This window comes from Emys orbicularis, chromosome 22 (assembly GCF_028017835.1).
Source record: "Emys orbicularis isolate rEmyOrb1 chromosome 22, rEmyOrb1.hap1, whole genome shotgun sequence".
NCBI lineage: Eukaryota > Metazoa > Chordata > Testudines > Emydidae > Emys > Emys orbicularis.
Window position 1 is genome coordinate 18,929,405 of NC_088704.1, and position 23,174 is coordinate 18,952,578.

At 45.3% G+C, this 23,174-nt stretch overlaps 1 protein-coding gene across 1 annotated transcript in view; it reads left to right on the forward strand.

The window, feature by feature from the left end:
• Nucleotides 1-16,002, forward strand: part of PLCH2 (phospholipase C eta 2) — a 110,708-nt gene extending 94,706 nt beyond the window's left edge. Inside the window, exons 21-22 of the mRNA XM_065421346.1 lie at nt 8,253-9,312; nt 14,258-16,002. Of these exons, the coding sequence (XP_065277418.1) occupies nt 8,253-9,312; nt 14,258-16,002 (2,805 nt within the window). The remainder of the gene's footprint in view (nt 1-8,252; nt 9,313-14,257) is intronic.
• Nucleotides 16,003-23,174: the final 7,172 nt, after the last annotated feature.

A 23,174-nucleotide genomic window follows, 5' to 3' on the forward strand; every position in this document is an offset into this window, starting at 1 on the left:
TCTCCTGCCGACAACGCTAACGCCGCTCATTGGGGGTAGGCGTTTTTTGTCGGCAGGAGAGCTAACAAACAGCGGCTACGCTACGCACCTTTTAGCAGCATGGCTGTAGTGACACAGCCGTGTCACTAAAAGCTGCGTAGTGTAGACATAGCCTAAGACTCTTCTCTTATTGAGTGAAATCTTGGCTCCCTTGAAGTCAATGGGAGCTTTGAAATTATCCTCCAGAGGGCTGTTTTTAAATGCCCAGCCATTCTCAAACTTGGAAGTCAATTAAATTCAAAGGGCACATTTTCAACTCTTTTTTCCTTTCCTTTTTAAAAAAGCTTAAATGTGCTGTTTTCTTTTCTTTCTTTCTTTTTTTTTAAAAAACATGGCCCTAATTAAAGGCAGGGGAAGGTGACAGGAGATTTTAATTAGGGCAGCAAGAAATAACGAAATAAACAATAAAGACTGTCTCAGTTCAAAGAAGTCCGAGGGGAAGCTAGGGAGCATCTGATGCCAGCTTCTGATGGTTTGAGGGTAAAACTGTTTCAAGTGTTGCCTGGCAACAGCCACAAAGGAAGGGGAAGGAAAGTGCCCACCTGCCCAGCCACATGCTGGGATCAGAGGGGATGAAAAAGGGGAGCAATAAGATGAAGGCATTTAATTTCCAGTTAAGTTTCTTTCTAAGGTGCCCACTTCCTTCTAGCCCCTTGCTGCCAGCTGGCCTGTGGTCTCTGGTTTTGTATCCCTTTGCCTTATATGAGTCTTAGATGCAGAGAAGTTGTCTCTTCAGCCCTGGTCATCTACAGGTCAAGTTCTACGGTCTCTCCTCAGTGCACCCTATTGTGTTACAGCAAGAGGAAGATGACCTCCTAAATCATAGTCATCCCTAATCTTGGTGAACGTTTCCTCTGAAGTGTCCTTCGCCCCCTCTTGTGTGGCAGTTCCTTGGTTTAACTGCTCCTAGGAAACTATTTCATATCTAAATTTGCCTTTCTTTAGTTGAAGGCAGGCACTTCCTTTTATTACATCCTTGGTCAGTCTCGCATAATTATTTGCTTTTCTTGATTTCTCCTTTTTCCCCCTTGAGTAACTTGCTGATAGATCATTTTAATTTGCAGCAGGGTGACTCATCTGTTTAAACCTTTACAGGAACTTTTGGGTTGTTGGATTTTTCTCCGAACGCTGTCTTACACAAGTAGTTATCTTTAAGCACATCAAAGGACCCCTGTTGTGTCTTGCTGTTTCATCCCTGTCTTTATCTCTTAGCTTCCAATCTACTGAGCTGATTTGTTTTCTGATTGCTTTATTTCCTTTTCATGTTCTCAATATATTACACACGCCGCTTGTTGCTTCTCATTACCACGTCAGCCTCTTTAGCTTTGCTGGTGTTCATATGCTAATACTGAGATCTCACCTCAGGAAGACACAGCTTTTTAATGAGCCTGTGGACACTTCCAATCACATATTCTACAAAATGTGAGACAAAACACCCCCGGCCAGCCCTCTGTCTCCACCTCGCACAACACCTGCTCACCCCAGTCTCTTTGGACCACATTCTGCTACCCTCATGTTAGGTAGTACCTTGATGTGTAAGCAGACTCATTGTAATCAACAGAACTGCAGATGGAGTAAGTTTAGACTCAACAAGAGCAAAAATGGCAGTATCTGACCCACAATCTACATCTGGAACACTCCCCAGTTGATTATAAAGATTATAGTCAACAAGACTTCTGTAGCCTCCATCGGAACCCCTACACCTCTTGTTAGCTCAGACTTCTTGCTTATATGCTTGGATCAACTTCTATTTGTCTGCTTTGCTAATGGTTAGAGTTGAAATCTCCTGCATTTCAGCCTCTTAGCAATGTTGCTCCAGTCTCTGTAGTTTTGTCTGGTCTCAAATCATTGGATCAGTTCCTATTGTTTAGATTTAGGGCCAGGTCATGAGATGGTGTAAATCAGTGTATTCATTGGAGCTATGTCCAGTTTACCCCCGCTGGGGAATTGGCTTATTGACACCAGTGAAGCTATTCTGTTTTATACCAGCTGAGGAATGAACCTTTAAACTGAAAGGATGTTGACTCCAGTTTTTCAGAAAGACTTCTGCTCCATTCCATGTTTCTAGCTGGATATAAGTGCGAAAAGACTTTGCAGGCATTAATATTTGCTGGTGTTAGACATCTATGTACTAGAAAATGTCCCCACATTTCTATTCAAGAACCAAACGGGAGGATGCTTCTGAAAATCAAGCTCTTTGTGTCCGATGTTGCTTATAAATAGAGATGGTTGGAAAATCTGTGAGTTGTTTTATTATTATTATTTTTGACCAAAAGTTGGGAACATTCTTAGACAAAAATTTTAATCTCCCCCCTTGGCATTTTCCAACCAACTTTACTTGAAAAAGAACCCTGGGTGGACCTGTGGTAGGAACCCGTGCAAATGCCTTGATCATGTTAATTTGGGGTGGTTCTGTGCTGTGTTTATATTATTGGAACAAACAAATTTTCAAAAACAATTCTCAATCAGTAACGATGGGTCAAAACCAGAACCGTATATCTGACTATTTCCCCATACACCTGTGTGAAAGCCATGTCACATGTCTCCAGACAACCATAATCATCCCCTGGTTTTGCCTATCCTTACTGATCCATTTGCTCCAGTGCAAATGTTGTTCTTCACTAGCATTCTCCTAAACTTAGGTATTGTCGCTTCTTCGATAATTCATAGTTGCAAAAATAGGGTGTCCCAGCACCTCTAGTTAACCTAAAACCTCTTTATGGACCATTCTGTCTCCTAGATTTGATCTTCTGTTTCTGTCTCTTCTGTAGTCTATTCATGTATTGTGGAATTTCTCATGTTTTTCTAGATGTGCATATCTCTTAGATCCTCCCTCAATGTTGTTTTGTGTCTTACTTGCCTTTACTCTGTCTGTTTGTGATTTCAGTGGACTTCTCTATGTCAAAAAAAGTCTACTTTTAGAAGCAGAGCATTTTTAGGAGCCTTGAAGGTACCCCCTCCTGACTCAGGAAGGTGTAGTGAGCACCACCACACACCTGCATGCCTCTAACCAGTGAACTCATTAGCATTGGTGTTTCCTTATTAGCATTTTGAAACTGTTCAACTCATATAACATGGATTGTGACATTTTACTTGGTCAGTTTTGTCGGGTCATTGATCAGCCAGAGAGCCCACCATTTATGAAGCAGATCCAGGATAAAAACCTTTCTCTTTTTTTTTTTTTTTTTCCTCTCTCTCTCTCTCACTTGCTGTCTCTTCTCCTACATCCTAATATCTTTTTTTGTTTGTTTTTTTTAAGCTGCAGTTCAAACCGGTTCCTTCAGTTGTATGTTATATCATTTAACGTAATGTGGTTAAGTTTTGGGACAGTCAACTGTAAGGACCAAAGGGTCTGCTGCTGATTTCTATCGGTCTGCTTTGGAGAAGGAAATGGCCAGCACTGTTTGCAAAAGCTAGAATTGGAGCTGAAAGCAGATATTCTGGATCTTCTTCTAAATGACTCTTGTTTTTACCTTTTTTATTTTATTTTTTTTAACCAAATTTGCACTGGATTTGGGATCTTGAATCAGTAATTTGATTCAAGCATTAATGGCAAGTCTAACAAAGATGCACCAGATAAGCTAGAATGATACCTGGGGCCCTTCACTGCACATCACCCATTCCATCAGTGGGCCACTTTCTTTTGTTTTAATTGGGGTTATTTGTGTGTGTGTGTGTGTGTGTGTGTGTGTGTGTGTGTGTGTGTGTGTGTGTGTGTGTGTGTTTGGAGATTTTTCTGAATTTTGCAAGTATTTTATAATGGGTCTGATTATCATTTTATAGTAGTAAATGAGTGCACTTGCCAACTTGTCTCAATTGGATTCTGCTTGGAAACTTCATATTTTGGCTGGTATAATTTCTTTCCCGTTCTGGTTATTAGCAGATGTGGTTGCTCAACAACAAATGTTTAATCTAGCTTTGAATTTCTCCAGTGATGGTGAGTCCACAACCTCCCTTAATAGCTTGTTCTCTTGCCCTAAATGTCACAGAGAGTATATTTGTTTGTAGTGTTGTTTATAGCCCTGTTGGTCCCAGGATATTAGAGAGACAAGGTGGGTGAGGTATTCTCTTTTATTGGTGAAATCTCTGTTGGTGAAAGAGACAGAGTTTGGAGCTACACAGAGCTCTTCTGATCTCTTTTGCCCACACAGAGCTTATTGATATTTAACCTCATATTTCCCTGCCCTATACTGTTTGCACTGCCCTTGTTGGCTTATGGGAATAATTGGTCCCCATCTTCTTTCTTTAAACAGGTATGTTTCTTCTTGCTCATCTCTTCTTCACACAGAAACATGCTTACTCTTGCCAGGTATAAGGCTGATCCAAACCCCACTGAAGTTGAAAGAGACATTCCCGTTGACTTCAGTGGGTTTTGGATCAGGCCCCTAAACTATGATTTTTATGGGCTAGGTTTATAGGATGGCACAGAGCAGCTTTAAACCCAGCCTCGCTGGCTGGTTGAACTGGGTGTGCAGCTGCTTCCTAGCTCTGAAGCCAGGCAGAGCATCCTGGTGAATCTGACCATGTGTTCTGGGGCAGGAAAGTAAATCACTTAAATTTGACACTTCTGCACTTACAAATGATATTGCAGAAATGTGACCTCCTCTATGACATCACAGGGCAAAGGATCCAAAGTGACCGCAAGCTAACTTCTAGCTGGTAGCGACACTGAATCAGTTGCAACCTCTATCTCATAGCTGATAAATTTCAAGCCCTGGCTTGTGTGGCCGCTGATAAGAGCATGTGTACTCCTCTTTACACCCCAAATAGAGGACCGAAATTACCCTGCTACTCCAGGAGAATCTGATCAAACTGCAAATGTGACAGAGTTCAGGGAGGGATGAACTGGTCAGAGGAGAAATTCCTAAAGCAAATCAACAGAAGCAAGTTATATACAGGATGCTCTAAACACACAATCAAAACCAAAGGAGCCCTTTATTATGCATGAGCAGCTAGTTACTTAAAAAGTTGGCAAGTACACCTGGAATGTTTATAGGAATGCTGAAACTTTGTAAAATTCACTGAATTGTAAATCAACTGGGGGAGGGTGTGGGGAATTGTCTGTGTTTAACATTTGGATAAGCATTGAAATGTATTTATTATGGCTCTGACTGCCTTTGCTTGTTTATAATGTGTTTCTCCAATGATGAAAATGTGCATGAGGGATATTGGATGAGGAGGTTGTCTGATAGGAATTGATTAAAACACAATCAGATGGGTGGGGAGGGACAGAATCTGTCCTTGAGACAGGAACATTTCTGGTGCTGGAGCCTGGATACCTGGTCTCCTGTATGCTATTATGATAGTCTTATGTATGCTATAGAACAAAATGTGGCATTTTATAGCTGTTTTAGACTTCCCTACAGTTACTAAAAAAATGTAAAGATCAATTTGAATTGCAGGGTTATTTTGGTTTTTAATGAGGAATGTGGGTTTTTTTTTAATTGAAGGGGCATTGTCTGATTAAACTGTCAGCTTAAAAATTGAAACCTCACCCATGATACTAAGAATGCCTTGGCTGATTAAAATTGGAATGATTTTTAAAAATACAGTTTTAGCTTGACCCCATTTCTGTTGTTTATGTTTTCAGCTGTTGCGTGTCAGTCGGTCTGGACCTCTCAGTTCTGCTTTGGACCCTGACTCTCCCCTCCCTTGCACATGTTACTCCTGTGCAAAGTGTCAGGGTTTGTCTATGCAGCTGACATAACATGGCTGTGTGGTTGCGGCTCCAGCGCGGGGAGAGAGCTCTCCCAGTGCTGTAATAAAACCACCTCCGCGAGGGGAATAGCTCCCAGCGCTGGTGCACTGTCTACACTGGCACTTTACAGCGCTGAAACTTGCAGCGCTTGGGGTGTGTGTGTTTTTTCACACCCCTGAGTGAAGAAAGTTTCACTGCTGTAAGTGGCCATGTAAACAAGGCCTTAGAGAGGGGAGAATTCTGATTGGAAGCATTTGACACCCACTCTGCACAGTTGTTAACTGACAGCACAAGATGAAAGACGGTGGAGATTCAGGCCCCCTGTTTCTATTCACTTTTTCTGCCTGGTACTCGTGCAGTAGCCCGGCGCTGTTGTATATTGGTTTCCAGTATTACAGGTGACTTATTTAATTGCAAAAACATAATTTTTAATTGACTTTTTAAAAAAACCTGTATTGGGTTTTTCTGCCAGACTGGCCTAGCCTAAATGAAGTGACCCTTTTAAAATAATTGATTGTTTGCAATATATATTATTAGTTTTATCTGTATTATGGGCGGGCCTAGGGGAAGCCCTGTGCCACTACATGCAGTACTGCTCTGCAGGGTGACACAGCGTTCTCCTCTGAGACTTTGTGCCTTTCCTGGTGGCAGCTGGCACAAGGGGAATGGCCTTGGTCCGTAGCCAAGGGAAAGGTGGCCCAGGATGAGGGTAAAAAGAAAGAGGCTTGGGACAGTCACTCAGGCTGGCTAAATTCTGGCTGTCATCACTGGCTTAGTGAGGCGACACCAGTGGGTTAGAGAAAGGTCCACTGAGATGTCCAGGGAGCCTCTGATTTTAAAAAGTGCAGCACAGTGTGTAGGCTCACAAAGCGACATGGGCAGCCCCTAGGGACTCTTTCCATTGGCTATTTCCCCTTTCCTTCTGTCCTGTAGCAGAGCCAGTTACAGGTGTTTGGCCTGTCTAGCGGGGGAATGAACGTGGTGCTCAGATAAGCCAGCTGCGTAAGACATTGCAGTGAAAGAACAGCAAGCTGTTCCCTGGATGCGCACAACTGACGTCTTTATCTTGTTGAATAATAGCCTGCCCCATTTCTAGGAAGCTTTGCATTGGAGAGCCAGGGAGGGGGTTAATGGCTTGCCTTAGATAGATACAGCAATGTAATATGCTAGAGGGTAACTCACTTACGACACCCGCTACTTTTTGTTTAAGGTGCTCATCCAACTTCCATTGAGGTCAGTGGAAGAACCCTGTGGGCTGAAATAGGAGTTGGATCAGACCCATAACTATCACTCAGCGAAGAAGTTGCGGTGAACATTACAGGTGTAATGTTGTTGTCCGTTTGTTGAGTGCCATCATTGTGGGACTCAAGAAACTGGCTGATCGGGGTAACCAGAGACATTCAGAGTTGCTGTAATGTACATTCTTAATGTTTTTTTACATTTGGTGTTACTACTGTTAAAGTATTTTTTAAACATTAAAACACTTTCAGGGTTTGTTAAAATTAAATATAAATTAACTATTTTAAGAAGTTTTATTTTGTTAAAGGAAAGCACTAACTTGACAACAAATTTGTAAGTCTCTACTTACCCCGGATTCCACTGATGAGTCGATTGCCTCTTCTCCCCTCACCCCCAAGTTCTGCTCTGCATCCTCATAGTGAACCTGTGGGTGTGAACCGTTCACACTTGCGGGCACACTGTAGGGCTGACCCACCAGCTGTGCCATGGAGATAGCAAAACAATAACTAGTATTTTGAAAAAGTTCCTTGAAATTCATCCTTGGGAGTCCCAAGGCTGTACATTTCTGAGTACCCCAAAGCTTGCTGCTTTCAGTAGGCATTGGGGTACTATGCACCTTTCAGAATTCGGGTCCTTATTTAGGCCTTGGCTACACTGGCAATTCACAGCGCTGCACTTGCTGCACTCAGGGGTGTGAAAAAACACCCCCCCTGAGCGCAGCGAGTCCAGCGCTGTAAAGCGCCAGTGTAATCAGCGCCTGCAGCGCTGCACGCTCGCTCGCAGCGCTGCAAGCTATTCCCCTCGGAGAGGTGGAGTACTTGCAGCGCTGCGAGAGAGCTCTCGCAGCGCTGGCGGCGCGACTACACTCGCGCTTCACAGCGCTGCCGCGGCAGCGCTGTGAATCCGCGAGTGTAGCCAAGGCCTTAGTGTTTTTCCTCCCAATATCTCGCCCCTGTGGATTTCCTTGTAAGGAGATGTGTAGTAATACAAGGATTATTAATACAAAAATAAAGCTAAAGGAAGGGTCATTAATACAGGAATAAAGCTGGTTGGAAAAATTAAAACAACATTTCAATGAAAAACAGCGATGAAATTCTGCAAACCCATTTGCCTTCTCTATCCCCCTCATTTTCCAAACAGCTCTGGTACTGGGCAGTGACAATTTCACAGGAATTGGGAAGGGGGACACTCCTTTGTACTTTACTGCACCTCAAGTACTTGTGCGCCAGGGCAGATATGCACATCTTCTATTATGGGGGTTTCTTTTATTTTCCAGGTCAAGCAAGCTCTGGGCTTAAAAGGTCTATTCCTCAGAAATCCAAAACAGGCCTCGCTAGACAGTCATGCTGCTGGTCAGCTCCATCGCAAACACTCCTTTAGCAGCCACATCTTACGGCGGACGGCCAGTGCCCCTACCAAGAGTCAGAAGAAGAACAAGAAAGGCTTTCCTGAGATTGTTATCGACGCCAAAGACAACAGCTCTGAAGGGGCCAGTGAAGACCGCGAACTGGAAGATTCTTCACAGCCTCGTTTTGACAAAGAGCCGGAAAGCTCCTCTCCATCGCTGGCTCCCCGAGAGGGGGCCAATGGAGAGGTACATGGCAAAGGGTTGAAAGGTAAGGCCCATAGTTCTGGTAAAGGTAAACGCCAAACTCGTACTCACGGGGGTGCAACTTTCAGTGAGCCCCCCCGGAGGTCCAACAGGGTCCGTCTCCAGGAGCACCAGCAGGAGAAACAGAGCGTCTTTGCACGCTGCGCCATCAATGGCTCTGGTAGGATCGGAGTGGCAACCAATTGCATGAAATGCATGATTGGTTCCAAGGAGAGCCCCGATCTAGAATGCAAGTGGAGTGACCATGCTACCAGGCCAATCGCTAAAGATCTGCTGCACCATGATCAGTATAGCAGTATAACGGGAGACGAGAGGTTAGAACTAAAAAATTGGGGTATAACAGAGCAACCCAGGCCTCGGTCAGATTTGCAGTCTTGCAGCAGCCTCGGAATGGCCAGTGATCAACCAAGGAGCACTCAGTCCTTTGTGACTCCAGGGAAGAAAAATGGTGAAACTAAATGTCACGGGATGAAAGGTCATCCCCGGCAGAGGTGGCAGTGCCAATCAGGTGGCAAGTATGGAAGCACTGTCAACTTGGTGACCACCAGCAATGGCTCAATATCCTCCAACTCCAGCAGTCTAGAGAGTCTTGGAAGTCCAGAATTCCCCATGCGCTTGTCTGAGAATTCCCGAAGGCCTGTGGGCACCCTTCAGAGGGAAATGAATGCCTTGTTCGTTCAAAAATTGGAGGAAATTCGAAGTAAATCCCCTATATTCTTTACTGGTAAGACCAGATTTTTTTTCACCCCATTTGCCTTAGATCACCTCATTGCCTTGGCTTCCTCATAGCTCCTCCCCTTAGAAGCTCCCACATTTTTATTTTGCCACCATAGCTCATTTTGTTTTTTTCAGTGAAAGAAAAACATTTCTGCATAAATGTGCTTTGTTTTGTTCCCTAGTTGTGTCTGACCTAGACTGGTCCTTTCCATACCTAGCAAACCATCTGCAGTAGCACATCCATCTGTCGTCCATGAATGTGGAGTGGAGATTTTAATCATGAATCTAGTATGATACTAAGTAAATTTTGAGACTCCCAACCAGAGCATTGCTTAGAGATTGAATGGGGAAAGCAACACTGCTGTCCACCCTGACTATTGTCATCCTCATTATCGTTATGATCTGTATTGCGGTAGAGTGCACAGGGACTTGGTTGTGCTAAGCGCTGTACAAACACACAATTAAAGACACTCCCAGCCCCAAGGAACTTACAATCTAGATATTCTCTATTTCAGCTACTAGTTATGGGCTACATGCAGGAATTACTGGGTGAGGTTTTCTGGCCTGGGCTATGCAGGAGGTCAAACTAGATCAGGGTTCCCAAACTGGGGTTCATGAACCTCTGGGGGTTCGCGACATGTTACAGGGGGTTCTCAGGGAAAAAATTCCCTAATGGCGGAGAGAGCTGTCCCTAGGGAGAACGGGGCCAGCAGCACAGAGCCCCTGGACTTCCAAGAGCTAAGCAGATCAAAGCAAGCATATCTATCACACTGAGGAGATTTAAACTTCAAGACTCCTTATAAGAAATGGAAAGGGAGGTGAATATTTTTTGCTGTTTTTAAAATTAAATGGGCAGCTAGTATTGTTTTTAAAATTATTATGAAGAACAAGTTTAAGCTTTGTTGTAACGTGCGTTGTTTGCCTGGACTGCTCAAGACCTGAATGCTTGTGTAGGAGGAACTCTTTGAGTTGGCTTCTTAAATATCTTCATGCTGTTTCACATCTGATACTCCTTGATGAAACATAGGAGCCTTGTCTTATAACAGGCTTATTCAAAGTGATACAAGCTACGAAAGTGAGATCTTGGAAGAGTGTTGCCGTTTTCATAATGTAATAAAAATACTGCAATGATAAATAATAATACTAAATAGTGTGTAATAAGCATGTCATAAAAACAAATTTTATATTTCCAAGATCACGGCTTTTATAATTTATACTCAGGTGAAGGAGAAAATCCCTGGAAATATTCATTTTTAGGAGGGGGTTCGCAAGACTTGACATTATAGTGAAAGGGGTTCACAGGTTGTTAAAGTTTGGGAACCACTGGACTAGATGAACATAATAGTCCCTTCTGGTCTTAAACCCTATGAATCTATAAGCCCCTCAACAATGCAAATATTTAAGCACCTGTTTAACTTTAAGCATGTGATTTCAGTGCAACTTACACACCTGCTTTAAAGTGAAGTATTTGTGTGTTTGCAAGGTGGGAGCCTACCATGGATGTCCTCTTTAATTCTCTTAAAGGACACTGTCAAGACTAAAAATTATTCAATTTTTTTAACAAAAAAATCTGCTTATCTCACTAATGACATCGTAGATTATTAAAACAGAAATTTGTTTTTTTTCCCAAACAATACCGTTCCCTGTCTTTGCCATCTGCCATCTTAAGGTTGTATGTCTGGGATTTCTAAAGCAGCTAAGGGAGTTAGACATCCAGGGTGAAATTTCAGAATCACGTAACTTAGGTGCTTTTTAAAAGATTACTGCCAACTCCCATTAAATTTCACTGCAGTTTATTTCAGGCTCCTTTGAGAGCCCCAACCAAAGCCTAAAGAGCTTCTCGAGGGGAAGCCCAGACAGACTTGCCCTCCATGGATTGGGCTGTTGTTTGAATCTTTTTTTAATTTAAATTTTTACTTTTGTTTTGAATGATCTGCTCTGAACATCTGGTTTATGTTTTATCGCCAAGTCGCATAACATGAAATTAAACCAAAACTGCAGAACCCTTTGTGTATCTAGATTTTTCATAAGCTCCAAGAGATGCACATATGGAACCATTTACCATTGTTTGTGCCAGTGGTGTGGGAGCCCACACAGCCTCCTAAGTCACTGAAGAAATATTAAGATAGGTGGATTTAATCAAATTTTGAGCCTGACTTCTCAAGTGTAGAATCGCAAACCTTTAAAAGGACGAATAAGGCATTTGGATTGGATGTTGATGAGCTAGTGACCAAATATTAGGGTTGCATAAACTGCAAGCATCCTCCATCCACGTACTATTTCAATGCACTATGCAAAGACACCAAGGAGCCAGTACAGGGAGGCGAATCTAATGACACTTCAGAAATAAACGTTGTGTTGGTGAAAGATGCCAGAAGGATGGGACAGGAAACTGTGAAGGCCTGTGCTTGGCCACAGAATAGGGAGAGTTCTGGCAGCAGCAGTGTGAGCCTGGGTTCTTTGGCCGTGCTAACATGCCTCCGCCCACACTAACAGGACAGTGAACGTTCAGCCCTCGGCACTTCTGAGCGCCCACAGTGGCATTGATCAGCACCACTGGTGGGGACTTTTTTCATGTGGGTACTTGCCTCATAGAAATTAGACTGAGACATCCCCCCGACTTGTGGCATATGGGCCACTGAACAGCCATCTAATGCTTCCAGTCACTGAGCTAGGATGAAGTGAAAGCTTAGCATGCACAGCCCCCGCAGTGGGCAGTGCCAGAATCAGTGGTTCATGTGCAGGGGATCTATGAAAGGGATGTGCAGAGGGGGAGAATTCTTCCCTTCCTCCAGCCTGAGGGCTTGGCGTGGAGTCGGTGTGCAGCCACTAACACGGTCTAGGGCAGGGGTGGGCAAACTTTTTGGCCCTAGGGCCACATCGGGTACAGAAATTGTATGGAGGGCCGCGTAGGGAAGGCTGGGGGAGGCTATGCCTCCCCAAACTGCGAAGCGTGGCCTGGCCCCTGCCCCCTATCCAGCCCCCCGGAAACCCTGGCTCCTCCACAAGCCAGTCCTGACCCCGCTCCCTGGCAGGAGCTCGGGGGGCAGAGGGAAGGGTCCTGCGGGCTGGATGTGGCCCGCGGGCTGTAGTTTGCCCCCCTCGGTCTAGGGGCTATGAAAGCACCTAGGGTCCTTGCCTGCCCCTAGGCAGGCTAGGAAACATACTGATTTGGGCCTGGTCCAGGCACGCTGACATAAATGGAAGCTTTGCCATTGATTTCAATGGAGCAGATTTGGGCCTTTGGGACTTTTTCTTCTACCTGGGAGGAAAAGGGCTGGAGAGGGGAGAAAGTTGAAGCTACTTAACGGTCCTCATAGAAACCAGCAAGGTTGACTCTTGGCAGGGCATCTGCTTTCATGCAGCTAGACCACTAGACTGGTCCCATGATTGACCCCAGTCAGCTAGGAACTATGGCTGGAGATGGATGAATGGGCAACATCCAGATGACAGCAGGAACCTGCCCCTGAACCTGTCAGATATGTCTACACCTGTTGTTGATTTACCTTGCTGCATGCATGCCCTGCTTGTATGATATGTCTTTTCTGTGTGTGTCCATAGTGCAGCTGTGTGCTGGAGTCATGTTATGATCACCCCCAGATAACTAGCATCTGCTGGAAAGCTCATTTGTGCTCCGTTAGCAGTGCTGCTTTTATAGCAACTCCAGAATGTCAAGTAAGGCAAAAATCACAGGGGCTTTCAGACTTGGGTTACATGTTTCCAAAACTTCCTTGAACAGTTACAAATTGTCCAACTTCTTTTTAAAACAAAAACCTTTGGTCTGGGTCCAATTTATGCAACCCATTGTGTGCTCTGGTTGGTCAAAAATTCTTAGGATCCTACAAGAAATGTATTGCTATCTGTGTCTATTTCCCTCTCCCTCCCCACTAATTGATCCTTTTATCTGCTCCTGCCTTCCATAAATTAACTGGATTTTTTCCTCTGTTCTATCCTATTCCACATGCACACTCTCTCTCTCTGTAGTTAAGAACTGAAAGGACAAGCAAGTTCAAGGTAACTGTTTATTGAGTGTCACTGATGCAAGCTTTGTGATGCCTGTGCTCCTTTTTAGTTTTCAGGTATCTTCTAATTACCTCCTCCTTGTCCTCCTAAAACTGCTGCCTGGCTTCTTTCTGCTGCTTTGCTAGTTCTTGGAGCATGTTTGCATTTTGGTCAGCGGGCAGCCTTTTTTGTTGTTGTTTTTTGGCATGATCGTTTTGTATGTTAGGATATACAGGATAAAGAATGTAACCCGAGCATCTGTTTTGTTCAGGCAACTGGCTACTCCAGTGACTTCTCAAGAGTGGACTATCAGCTTTGTTTTCATCAGCATGCCTTTGTGTGTGGTCTTTGAAAAATAAATGACAAATTCATTTGGCAAAATAAGGTTGTGCTCGCTGTTAAGTAACAAAATGGGCAAATTGCTTAAAAGGATTTTTTTAAAATTACTTGGGTTTTCATCTCCTCCACTGCCTCTGCACCACCTTCCTCTTGAAATACAGTGGATGCCAAACACGTCACCGGTTGGTCAAGCAGCGATCTTCTGATTTTTGTTTCATGCTGGCCATTCTCAGTGCTGCCGAAGGATAGAACAGTTCAAACAGATGGGGGATGGGATCAGGGTTGTAGGCATCAATATGAAGACAAGCATACGTTTTTCTTCTTTGGATATGTATAATCAGTGAAGTAACATGCTACAAATATGGTCAGAAGTGACTAGTGATTTTTGTGTGTCTCATTGGATGCTCATCGCTTTCTGAAAACTGCAGTTGGGTACCCAACATCACAACGAGTTACTTTTGAAAATCTTGGCCAACATTTCTGACAAATGACCGTTTTCATAGCAAAGGGATATTGTGTAGAACATGCATCTATAAGTGAATCAGCGTTGTTGATAGTTTGATTAACCTTTGCATCGCCCATGTGTTTTTTCTTTCCCTCCCTCCCATTAGGTGTCTGCCGGCTCTCAAGGCAGAGGTCAGTCACTTCTTTATGCAGCCTAGAAACTATGACCGAAGAGCCCATTGTTGCCAATGAAAAACAACATGCTGGTTCTTGCATCCCTCTGCCTGTTAACCCCAGCAGCGATTCTGAACAAGGGTCTGTGTCTCGTCATTCCAGTGAATCTAGATCGGCAGGAAGTAGCCCAACAGACCAGCCTGAGAGAGCTGCTCTTGCTCATGAACCACGAGCAGGCTTGGCTTCAGAAGACCAAGTGCTCGTCATGCCAGGGACAGCAGCCACAAGCACGTTGGGCCAGGAAGGTGAAAGTAGAAGCACAAAGGGACCACTCGAAGATGGGGGTGACTGGGAAAAGACCCAGGGTAGTGGTGAAGATCAGTCTGGTTTGGCAGTGTATCCTCAACGAACCTGGGGGATGTTGGCACCAAGTGATACTTCAGTCCATTCCACTGAAAACTGTCAGAAGCAACAAGACCGTGTAGATCAAATGTTACCAGGTGTGAACTGCACTGCCGAATCCATAAGCCAGAAGGATGGCGTTACAACCAGCCCACCACGACCAAGCCACATGAGTAACAGCACCCAGCCAACTTTGCCTCCAGATGCATTCCAGAGAATCCAGCCTGCCTGGGCTCCGGCTGCTTCTGTTTCTCTGACCAGCTCCCATGTGTTAGTGAGGAGGTCGAAGAGCGAAGGGCACAAGAATTCTGACTACTCAGCCTTAATGAAAAATCCAAGTAGCCTGTCCCCGGCAGCAGAAGTGTACTCTGATGCCACTGTTCATGACCAGATCTGGAGCAAGCTAGATTCCAGCAGTCACCGGGACAGCATGTCTTCCTCCTCCAGCATGTCATCCAATGACACTGTGATAGACCTCTCTCTGCCCAACCTAGCTCGCAAAAGCCTTCCGGATCTAGGTACCCGTCATGAAAACATTGAGACCGTTGCTGTGAGAAAGGGCATGCGCCCCCGGTCTGCTACGACATCTGGTAATGAAATGCCAATAGTGACCAAGAGCAAATCCAATCCCAACCTGCGGGCCAGCCAGAGGTCCATTGATGAGCTGCACCCCAGGCCTCTGGCCAGGGTTCCTCAAGATGCATTAGCCTCCATCCCAAGGAGGCATACCTGGAGCAGGCTCTACATGGAAAGTCTCAAACAGTCTTCTGTCAAGTCCAAAGCCCAGGATAAAGCAGGGACAAGCCAAGCGAAATCCAAAAGCCTTGGGGATCTCACCTCCGATGACATTGTGTGCACTTTTGAAAGCAAGTACCGGAGCATCAGCAGGAGCTTCGTCACTAAGTCGATGCGAGAGCAGCGCCGCTCCTCAGGCATAAGGTCCTCGGCCAAGCCCCAGGACCAACTGACCGAGCAGCTGAAGAAGCTGACAGCCTTTCAGGAGGAAAACGACATCACCTCCCCCACTAGCCTCGAGCCAGCTGAATCCGAGGAGGAAGAGGAGGGCTTGCTCCTCCGCAGGTCGTCCTCTCGCAGCCAGAGCAGGGTACGGTACATTGCCAACCGAGCCAAGCAAGCCCAGGAGAGGCAGCGGCTGCAGGGCCTGGGTCAGATCAACGGGAGCCCCATTGAGGAGAGGGGAAACCCCGAGGGAGCCTGCTGCATTGCAAAAGGAGCTTGTACTGATTCAGCTTCCCCCAGTCTGTTTACACCCCAGCTAAAGAACCAAACGGATTTTAACCAGGACACTGAGGTTTTCTTCATGCTGAAACTCTAATGCTGGGAAGCGCTGAACAAGGTCGATATTTACATTCCTGTCCAAGCAAAACTTGGAAACCCGGGAGGCATGAAGTGCCCACACGCAAGAGAACATTTCTTCGCCCCCATTGAAGATAAAGCAACCAAAGAGATTGGCTGTGAAGAGATGGATGACAGCGTATTGGACATCCAAAATTAGGTCAGGCCCAGTGGAGTCAGTGGCTTGCAGATACGGTTACAGTTTTAAGGGCCTGGGGTTTTGGGGTGGCTTGTTTTTGTTTTGGCAGCCTCAAATCTGGCCTTTTTTTCTATCTGACCACCAATTTGCACCTGCAGTTAGCTGTGCGCTCAAGCCACGTTGCCTCCGCCTTCCAGGTAAACCTCTGTGTGACACTAGTGGTGCCCACAGCTACTTGCTCCCGCAAACTGCAGGTCCGTAAAGGGAGGCCTAGCTTTAAAATCTGGCCTCTGGCTGTCTTTCTGAAGAGGCTGAGGCACTCTGAGCTAGTCAAAACCATAGTGTAGCTGTTTTCTGTGTTAATAATCTAGCCAGCAGAGTCCACCGCCCAGCCTGGTCTCTTGGATGTTCCAGTGAAAGTCCCCATTGCCTCATTCTTTTAGGCTGAGGAAGAGAAATCTCTCCATGTTCAGAAGCAGTGCTTTTTAACCCAGTCTGTCTATATGTAAAAACTGTGTCGAGTTATTGTTTCAGAACCTAATTTTGGGGGAGGAGGAAGGTGCTAGAAAAGAGACAGGAAATGTCTTCTATTGACTTTGTTTAGTTCTGCAATAGCTAAAATGAATGCTACTATTCCTTTGAGAAGAGAACTGACCCTTTTAGGTGAGATTTTAACCATGCTGCTGTACATAGCACCTTCAGGATGAATTTTTCTGTTATGCACTGCCATGCAAGATTTTTGAGCATATGTTTTAAAAAGAGAGATACAGATATATATATATATCTGTTATATATATACAAATTTTTAGATGAACATATTTAGAATTAAACCCAACCTAAACGGAATAATTTTTTCATTTTTTTTAACCTTTTTTATTTTTAGTTTATTTTTGTCAGGATTATCATTTGTTGTTTGAGACTAGATGTACATTTTATTGGTGGGGAAGGAGAATGTTTGTCGAGATGTGTTTTTAAAGTGGAGCTAAAGTTTTAATTTTATTTTCAGTCTGCCTAGTCCCTTTTATTGGGGGTATTTTTGTTTTTGTTTGTAACGATTCCTCTCTGGATAGTTCAAAATTTTAAAATCTATTTGTAAAGCCGTCTGACACTACTCAAATAAAAGCATTTAACCTTTTTCAGCTTCCGGACTGTTTAGCTGCAGCTAAAGAAGAGAAGTTCCCAGGGTTTCTTATGCTCCCTATAAGTTTGTTATGGAAATGTGGCTAATTCCCCTTTTCTCACTTCCATGATACATGCCTTTTGATGTACCACCTTTCTGAGGGGCCACCCATTTTGGATCCCACACAACTTATGTCCATCAGTTCCACCGAAATGCAGCCCACTCTGATCGGAGGGTGGCCTCCCGTTGTGTCACATATACTCACAACCATTACTTGGGGGGGGGGGGGGTTTCAAAAGGGATGGGGGTGCCTCTAGATTACTATTCTAGGTGGCCCTGTATCTTCCCCCTCTGTAAAGGCCTGAACCAAGGACCTAATGTAAAGTCCACTGAAGTCAATGGAAGACTCCCACTGAAGGCACTGAGATTTGGCTCATTCCTGTAGATATCATCAATGGTTGCCAAGCTGTTCGGTGAAGTGTCTCTATTGCTGCTTTGGAGCCTCCTGCTAGAATGTGCAAGATCCAGTCCCAGGCAGCTGCAGCCTTCTGGATCGTTCATTTGTAAGAGCTGTTCCATGACAGCAAAAGCTGTGCGTGTTGAGTAGAACGGGGGGGAAGGTAAACTTGGACTATTTTCTCTGTGGAGCAGTGTCGCAGTGGTGGAGGTGAGGTTAAGCTTGACTGAAGACATAGTGGCAAACCTCTGCTCTTATGCTAAGGGCCCTTGGTCTTTGCTCTTTAATGTTTCTGTAGGTTTCATACAAAAATGCCCCCCCCCATGTGCAGTAAGGTGCATATTGTTCAGTTCACGCTATTTACACTGGACGGACAATCAACCTGCTTTGTGTTGCAGGGTAGCCAATACTAATGGAGTCGGACCCACAGATAGTAGGGGTCAATTTGGCCACAAACATTTCAAACCTGGATATTGGCTCATAAAGCCACCTTATCAGATGATAGCTAGTGACTTGATCACAATGCATAGAGGGACAGCTTAGGGGGGCTGGCTTCTCTGACAGAGCTTTTAAAGTGACATTGAAATGTTACCATAAAGCAAAGTCCAGCATCCTTAAATCTCCCAGGTGGAAATCTTATCATTCCAACTGCCAGTTGGACAAAAGGTTTGCTAGACTCCCGGGGCACAGGGACTATGGTAACGCTTATTGAAGTGACCCAATGGGGCCTTTTGAATCTCTGAAGAATAATGCCGATTGGCAAAGTGGAATGCACGACTTGCCAGGACTCGTCCCACATTGTCACTGACACAAAGCAGCTTTCATTAATATTCACGAGAAACCAAGTTGGACTCTAACACCGTTTATCATTGGGCTGAAAAGCTGTATGTTTTTTATACTTAAAACTAGAAACCCATAAAGCAGAGTGTTAATAGTTTATTTTAAGCTCCCCTGCTGGGTTCAGGTAAGGAATGGGAAGAGGCATTTAAAATGCATTTTAGTTTGGGGTTTTTTTAATCTAGTTTCATAATCTGATTCTCTGTATTCATGTGATATTAAGTACCTTTTTATTTAACTAATGCACAATATGCAAGTCAAAACCATGAACCACTTCCAGCCACTTGGCTTTTTTCACAGTTATGAAACCTGCATATTGTTTTAACAACCTCTGGTTCATTTGGATTTTGTCACCTGCTTGTAGGTCTATAGCAACTGTCTCTTAAGCATATTTGGACGATTCGCTGTGTTCCAGTAAACCCAGGGGACAGTGAATGCTGCTACATAGAAGACTTTTAATGATGTGTTCAAGTATCTATTCTAGTGGGATTTTCTTTCATGGTGTCTACAGAAGTTTAATAAGTCGCTTTAATTTCTCTCCTCGCATTTAATCTTGTTGGCTAGCACACACTTTCTCTGCGTCCTCTTCTGCATTCTTGCTCGGTTGGTTGGATGCTGCTGTCCAGAGCTGATCTGCGGAGGGAAGTCAGGGAAGTGCTGTCACCCACCATATTGCCTAAAAAACTGTGAGACGGGTGGGGGAGATTTTCCAAGGTACAAGCGGGAGCCAGGTCCCCAAACCCCACTGACTTCCACTGGGAGTTGGCAGGCACCTAATTGCACTGTGTGCCTTTGATCAATCTCCCCTTCCATCAATATACCAGCGGACACAATGAAAAGGCAGGCCCTGCCCGATGGAGGTTACAAATCGACGTTTAAGAAAGGGTGGATACCACAAATAGAGCACAAATTAACAGCCTGATGATGATGATGATAATAAGCAGCAGTCACAGGACACCCCCTGCCTTGCCAGTACCATTCACTCCCGGACATCTGCAGTAATCAATAATAATCATGAACCATCAGTAGCTGCAAACATTCCCGTTACTATAACAAGTGAAGTGGTTCTACAATGCTCTCTGGCCTCAGAGAGCCGTAGGGGAGATATAAGAAACTATCCCTGTTATACTGTTAACTCCATGTAACAGCCCAAAGCCCTGGCAGATACTGCACTCACCCTGTTTTGCCAGGGCCCATTTGGATTGTTGTGCAGCAGAATGGCAGCCTGCCTTCAGGTCTGGAATAAGCATGGGCCAGAGATGGAATGGCAGCAGGAGTTCAAAGGGGGAATAAGCAGCAAGGGCAGGTGAATTCAGCATCCTTCCATAAGGCCAGAGAAAGAACGCTGCCGTTCTGCTCTGAGATGCGAGTCCTACAATATCATCGTGTTGGTTCAGTACTTTCCACTGACTTCCAGCTCCAACCTTTCTGGTTGACAAGTTTAAAAAAATGACAACCGCCAATCCTGCAACCTCCACTTGTGATCAGAGGTGGAGTTCATTCTGGCTCAAGCATTATCACTAATTAAGACCCTGCAGGTCAAATTCCATCCTCAATTACTAACAGGCAGACCTCATTGTCTACTAATTTGTCCCCAAGTCAAACCCGGGCCAATCCATTGATATCTGAGCATTGGCACAGGGGTAACCGAATGCAGAACAGTATTAACAATGTTGTTGTAACTGAGGCACAAGCCAGAATAGCGATACGGGTCAGCTGGGCCCAAAATAAATAAAACTACTCCAAGGGCACGTAGAGAGAGAGCAGCACAGGCAAGGAAGCTGAAATAAACTGTGAGGACATTGCACTGGTGAGAGTTGCCGCTCAATGCTGTATGTAATAACTCAGTGAAGCTCATATAATCAACAGGGGCTGGATCACCCCTCAGAGACCCTGGCACCCGCCAGGCACAATAGGAAATAAATACAGTGTTGCACATCCATTGCTTTTTATTTCCTGCTCTTTGAACTTCCTGTTGTCTTGCTTTCCATCTCCTCTGCGAGTGTGCGGATGCTGAGTTACCGCATACCAGGAGACGTGTCTCCCCACCTCCCCCAAGCTCAGTGCATCATCCATCATTATTATTATTATTATTGGAATTTTCCAAAGTTTGTACAAGCGCAGCGTGAAACTGGAACTGTCAGAAGGGAGCAGGAGCCAGCGCTTTGCATTTCTATACAGCATCTTTCTCCGAAGACTCTCAGACTGCCACAGATGGGTCTGAATCCAAATTCTAGTTCCGCTCCTATAATATGGATCTGAACCTAGACCCACGCTTGGAGGCTGGGCCCTATGTAAACATAAGGCTGGACTATCCGTCACATCCCAAATCCAAGCGCCTCTCCACTTTGAGGAAGCTTGGATCTGAGTTTTGTGGGTTGGATCCATTTCTATTCTATGCCCTATCTAGGCCTTGCAGCATCCCAGGGATGTATTCTTACCCCAGTACTGCAATAGGGAATGGAGGCCTTGAGCAGCTGTGTCTGTCTCCCAGGAAAGAAAACCGGGTCTTCGCCATCTGTTGCTATGATGCAAAGGGACAGGGGAGTTAGGTAGAGTCACAAGAGCAGGTGTGAGGTAATGGGGTATCTAGAGTCATCTTGCTGCCCTACAGGGTTTCCTATGCAAGCAAGTATTTTGCAATGTGTTTTGCCTCAATGCTGTGATTATCACCCCCACCTTTAGAACAAAATATTTCATCCCTCTAAACACCAAAAAAGGAAACTGTTTGGTCTGGAGCCCATAAGAAAGGCCGTACTGGGTCAGACCAAAGGTCCATCTAGTCCAGTATCCTGTCTGCCGACAGTGGCCAGTGCCAGATGCTTCAGAGGGAATGAACAGAACAGATAATCATCAAGTGATCTGTCCCCTGCTGGATCCAGACACAGCAGTTGGGTCTTCAGAGCAAGGCTTCTGAATACTGGGGTCGTCATCCCTCCTAGCTCCTTTTGGTAAGGTATTCCATGCTCCCAGCACTGCAGCTTGCTGGAAAAGGCAAAAGCATTGCGTTGAACAGCCAGCAGCCAGTGTGGAGACAGCAGGAGTTTTCCCCTGCCCTCAGTTCTTCCCACGAGGCCTTGCATGCTGCTCAATTCATTAAACCCCTGCGACTAGGACCAGGGTTTCCACTTCACAAGCTATTTACCCCGCAGAGTGTGACTGAGGGTTTGTCGTCCAAGCCTCTCGTGTAGCTCAGGGTTTGGCGTTGCTGATGGTGAGCACTTGATTGTATTTTTAAAGACTGATCCTGGCAAAGCACAAACGTGTGCAGCAGCCCCTGGTTGGACTTATTAGCTGATTATCCCTCACTTGCCACCAGCTGGGAAGAATCCTCCACATAATTTACATCTTCTTATAGCCCAGAAAATGTTCACAAGAACCAGCATGAAGCTGCTTATTCCCCTGCGCCCCTGCAATTGCTTGGATTCTTGCTTGACTCCTGGGAGCAGAGAATGAAAAACAAATGGGGCGATGGTCGTATTAGCCTTGGCGCTAAGCTGCAGGGGAAAGGTGTTCGTGCCAACCACAGGAGCTGGGGACTGACCCTGCCAGGGAGCCAGGAGGAGAGAGAGACATGGCTGACGGAGCTTCTCAGGGTTCTTTGACCCTTGCGCCGCAGCCATAAGAATAAGAAAACATTTGAGCATTTTTTCTCCCTGCCCCTACTTTCATCCACCGTGGTCTCTTGTCATTCCTTGTGCTGTCTGCTCAATGGAGGGCCAGATCCAAAACCCATTGAAGATACTAGAAAGACTCTCATTGATTTCAGTGGGCTTTGGCTCATGCCCTTGAATTGACAGTTCTGCTACGCAAAGGTGTATGTAGAGGCAGCTCTGAGGAGAGTTTGCTCTCTGCCTTGGTCTCTGAGTAGAGCCAAGGCTGGAGGCAGAGTTGCACCCTAGGAACGGTGGTGGGCCAAGATTCCTGGAAGAAGGGGTGTTGTCAGACGTCACCGGTGTGGTGCTCTGCAGTCGGCTGCATGGGTGTGTTCCCTCTGTGTGCTGCCCTGGCTCTGCGCAGATCACTGACACAGCCGACCCCGAGAGAACCCCCCAATGACCACAGACTCTGGTAAGGTACGAAGGCACCCGGTCAGGTTTATTGCCAAACGAAACAGTCTCTAGCTCCCCGGATCAGATGTCGACAGTTCTGCTAGTACATATGTACTCCCTGACAATGGGCCGACTCAGTCAGTGGCGGGACTCACCACTGCCCCCTAGGCCAGACCAGGCAACTCCTCAGGGGTAAATTCTTATACACAGGTACAAACAAGTTACACCTCACTCCTGATGTATTGAGGTACAATCCCTCTACATAGTAAGGTGCCGCCTCTCGCCTTGTACATGTTGGTTCGAACAAAACAACTCTATCCACCATATTACCCTTTGGCCCCTGTCTTTAGGATGGGTCGGCCTGTTCCTTGTTATCTGTGTGGAATATGCAAGTATCAGAGTGTTCTGGTACCATCCCGGCACATGTTTATATCTCTAGTGTCCAGTACCTTTTAGGTATGTGTATTTTTGCAACATCAGCCCTTTCCTTGCCAGCTTCTCCGAGCAGGGCCTGCCTCTGGATCACAGTTTAACTTTGCTTTATGTC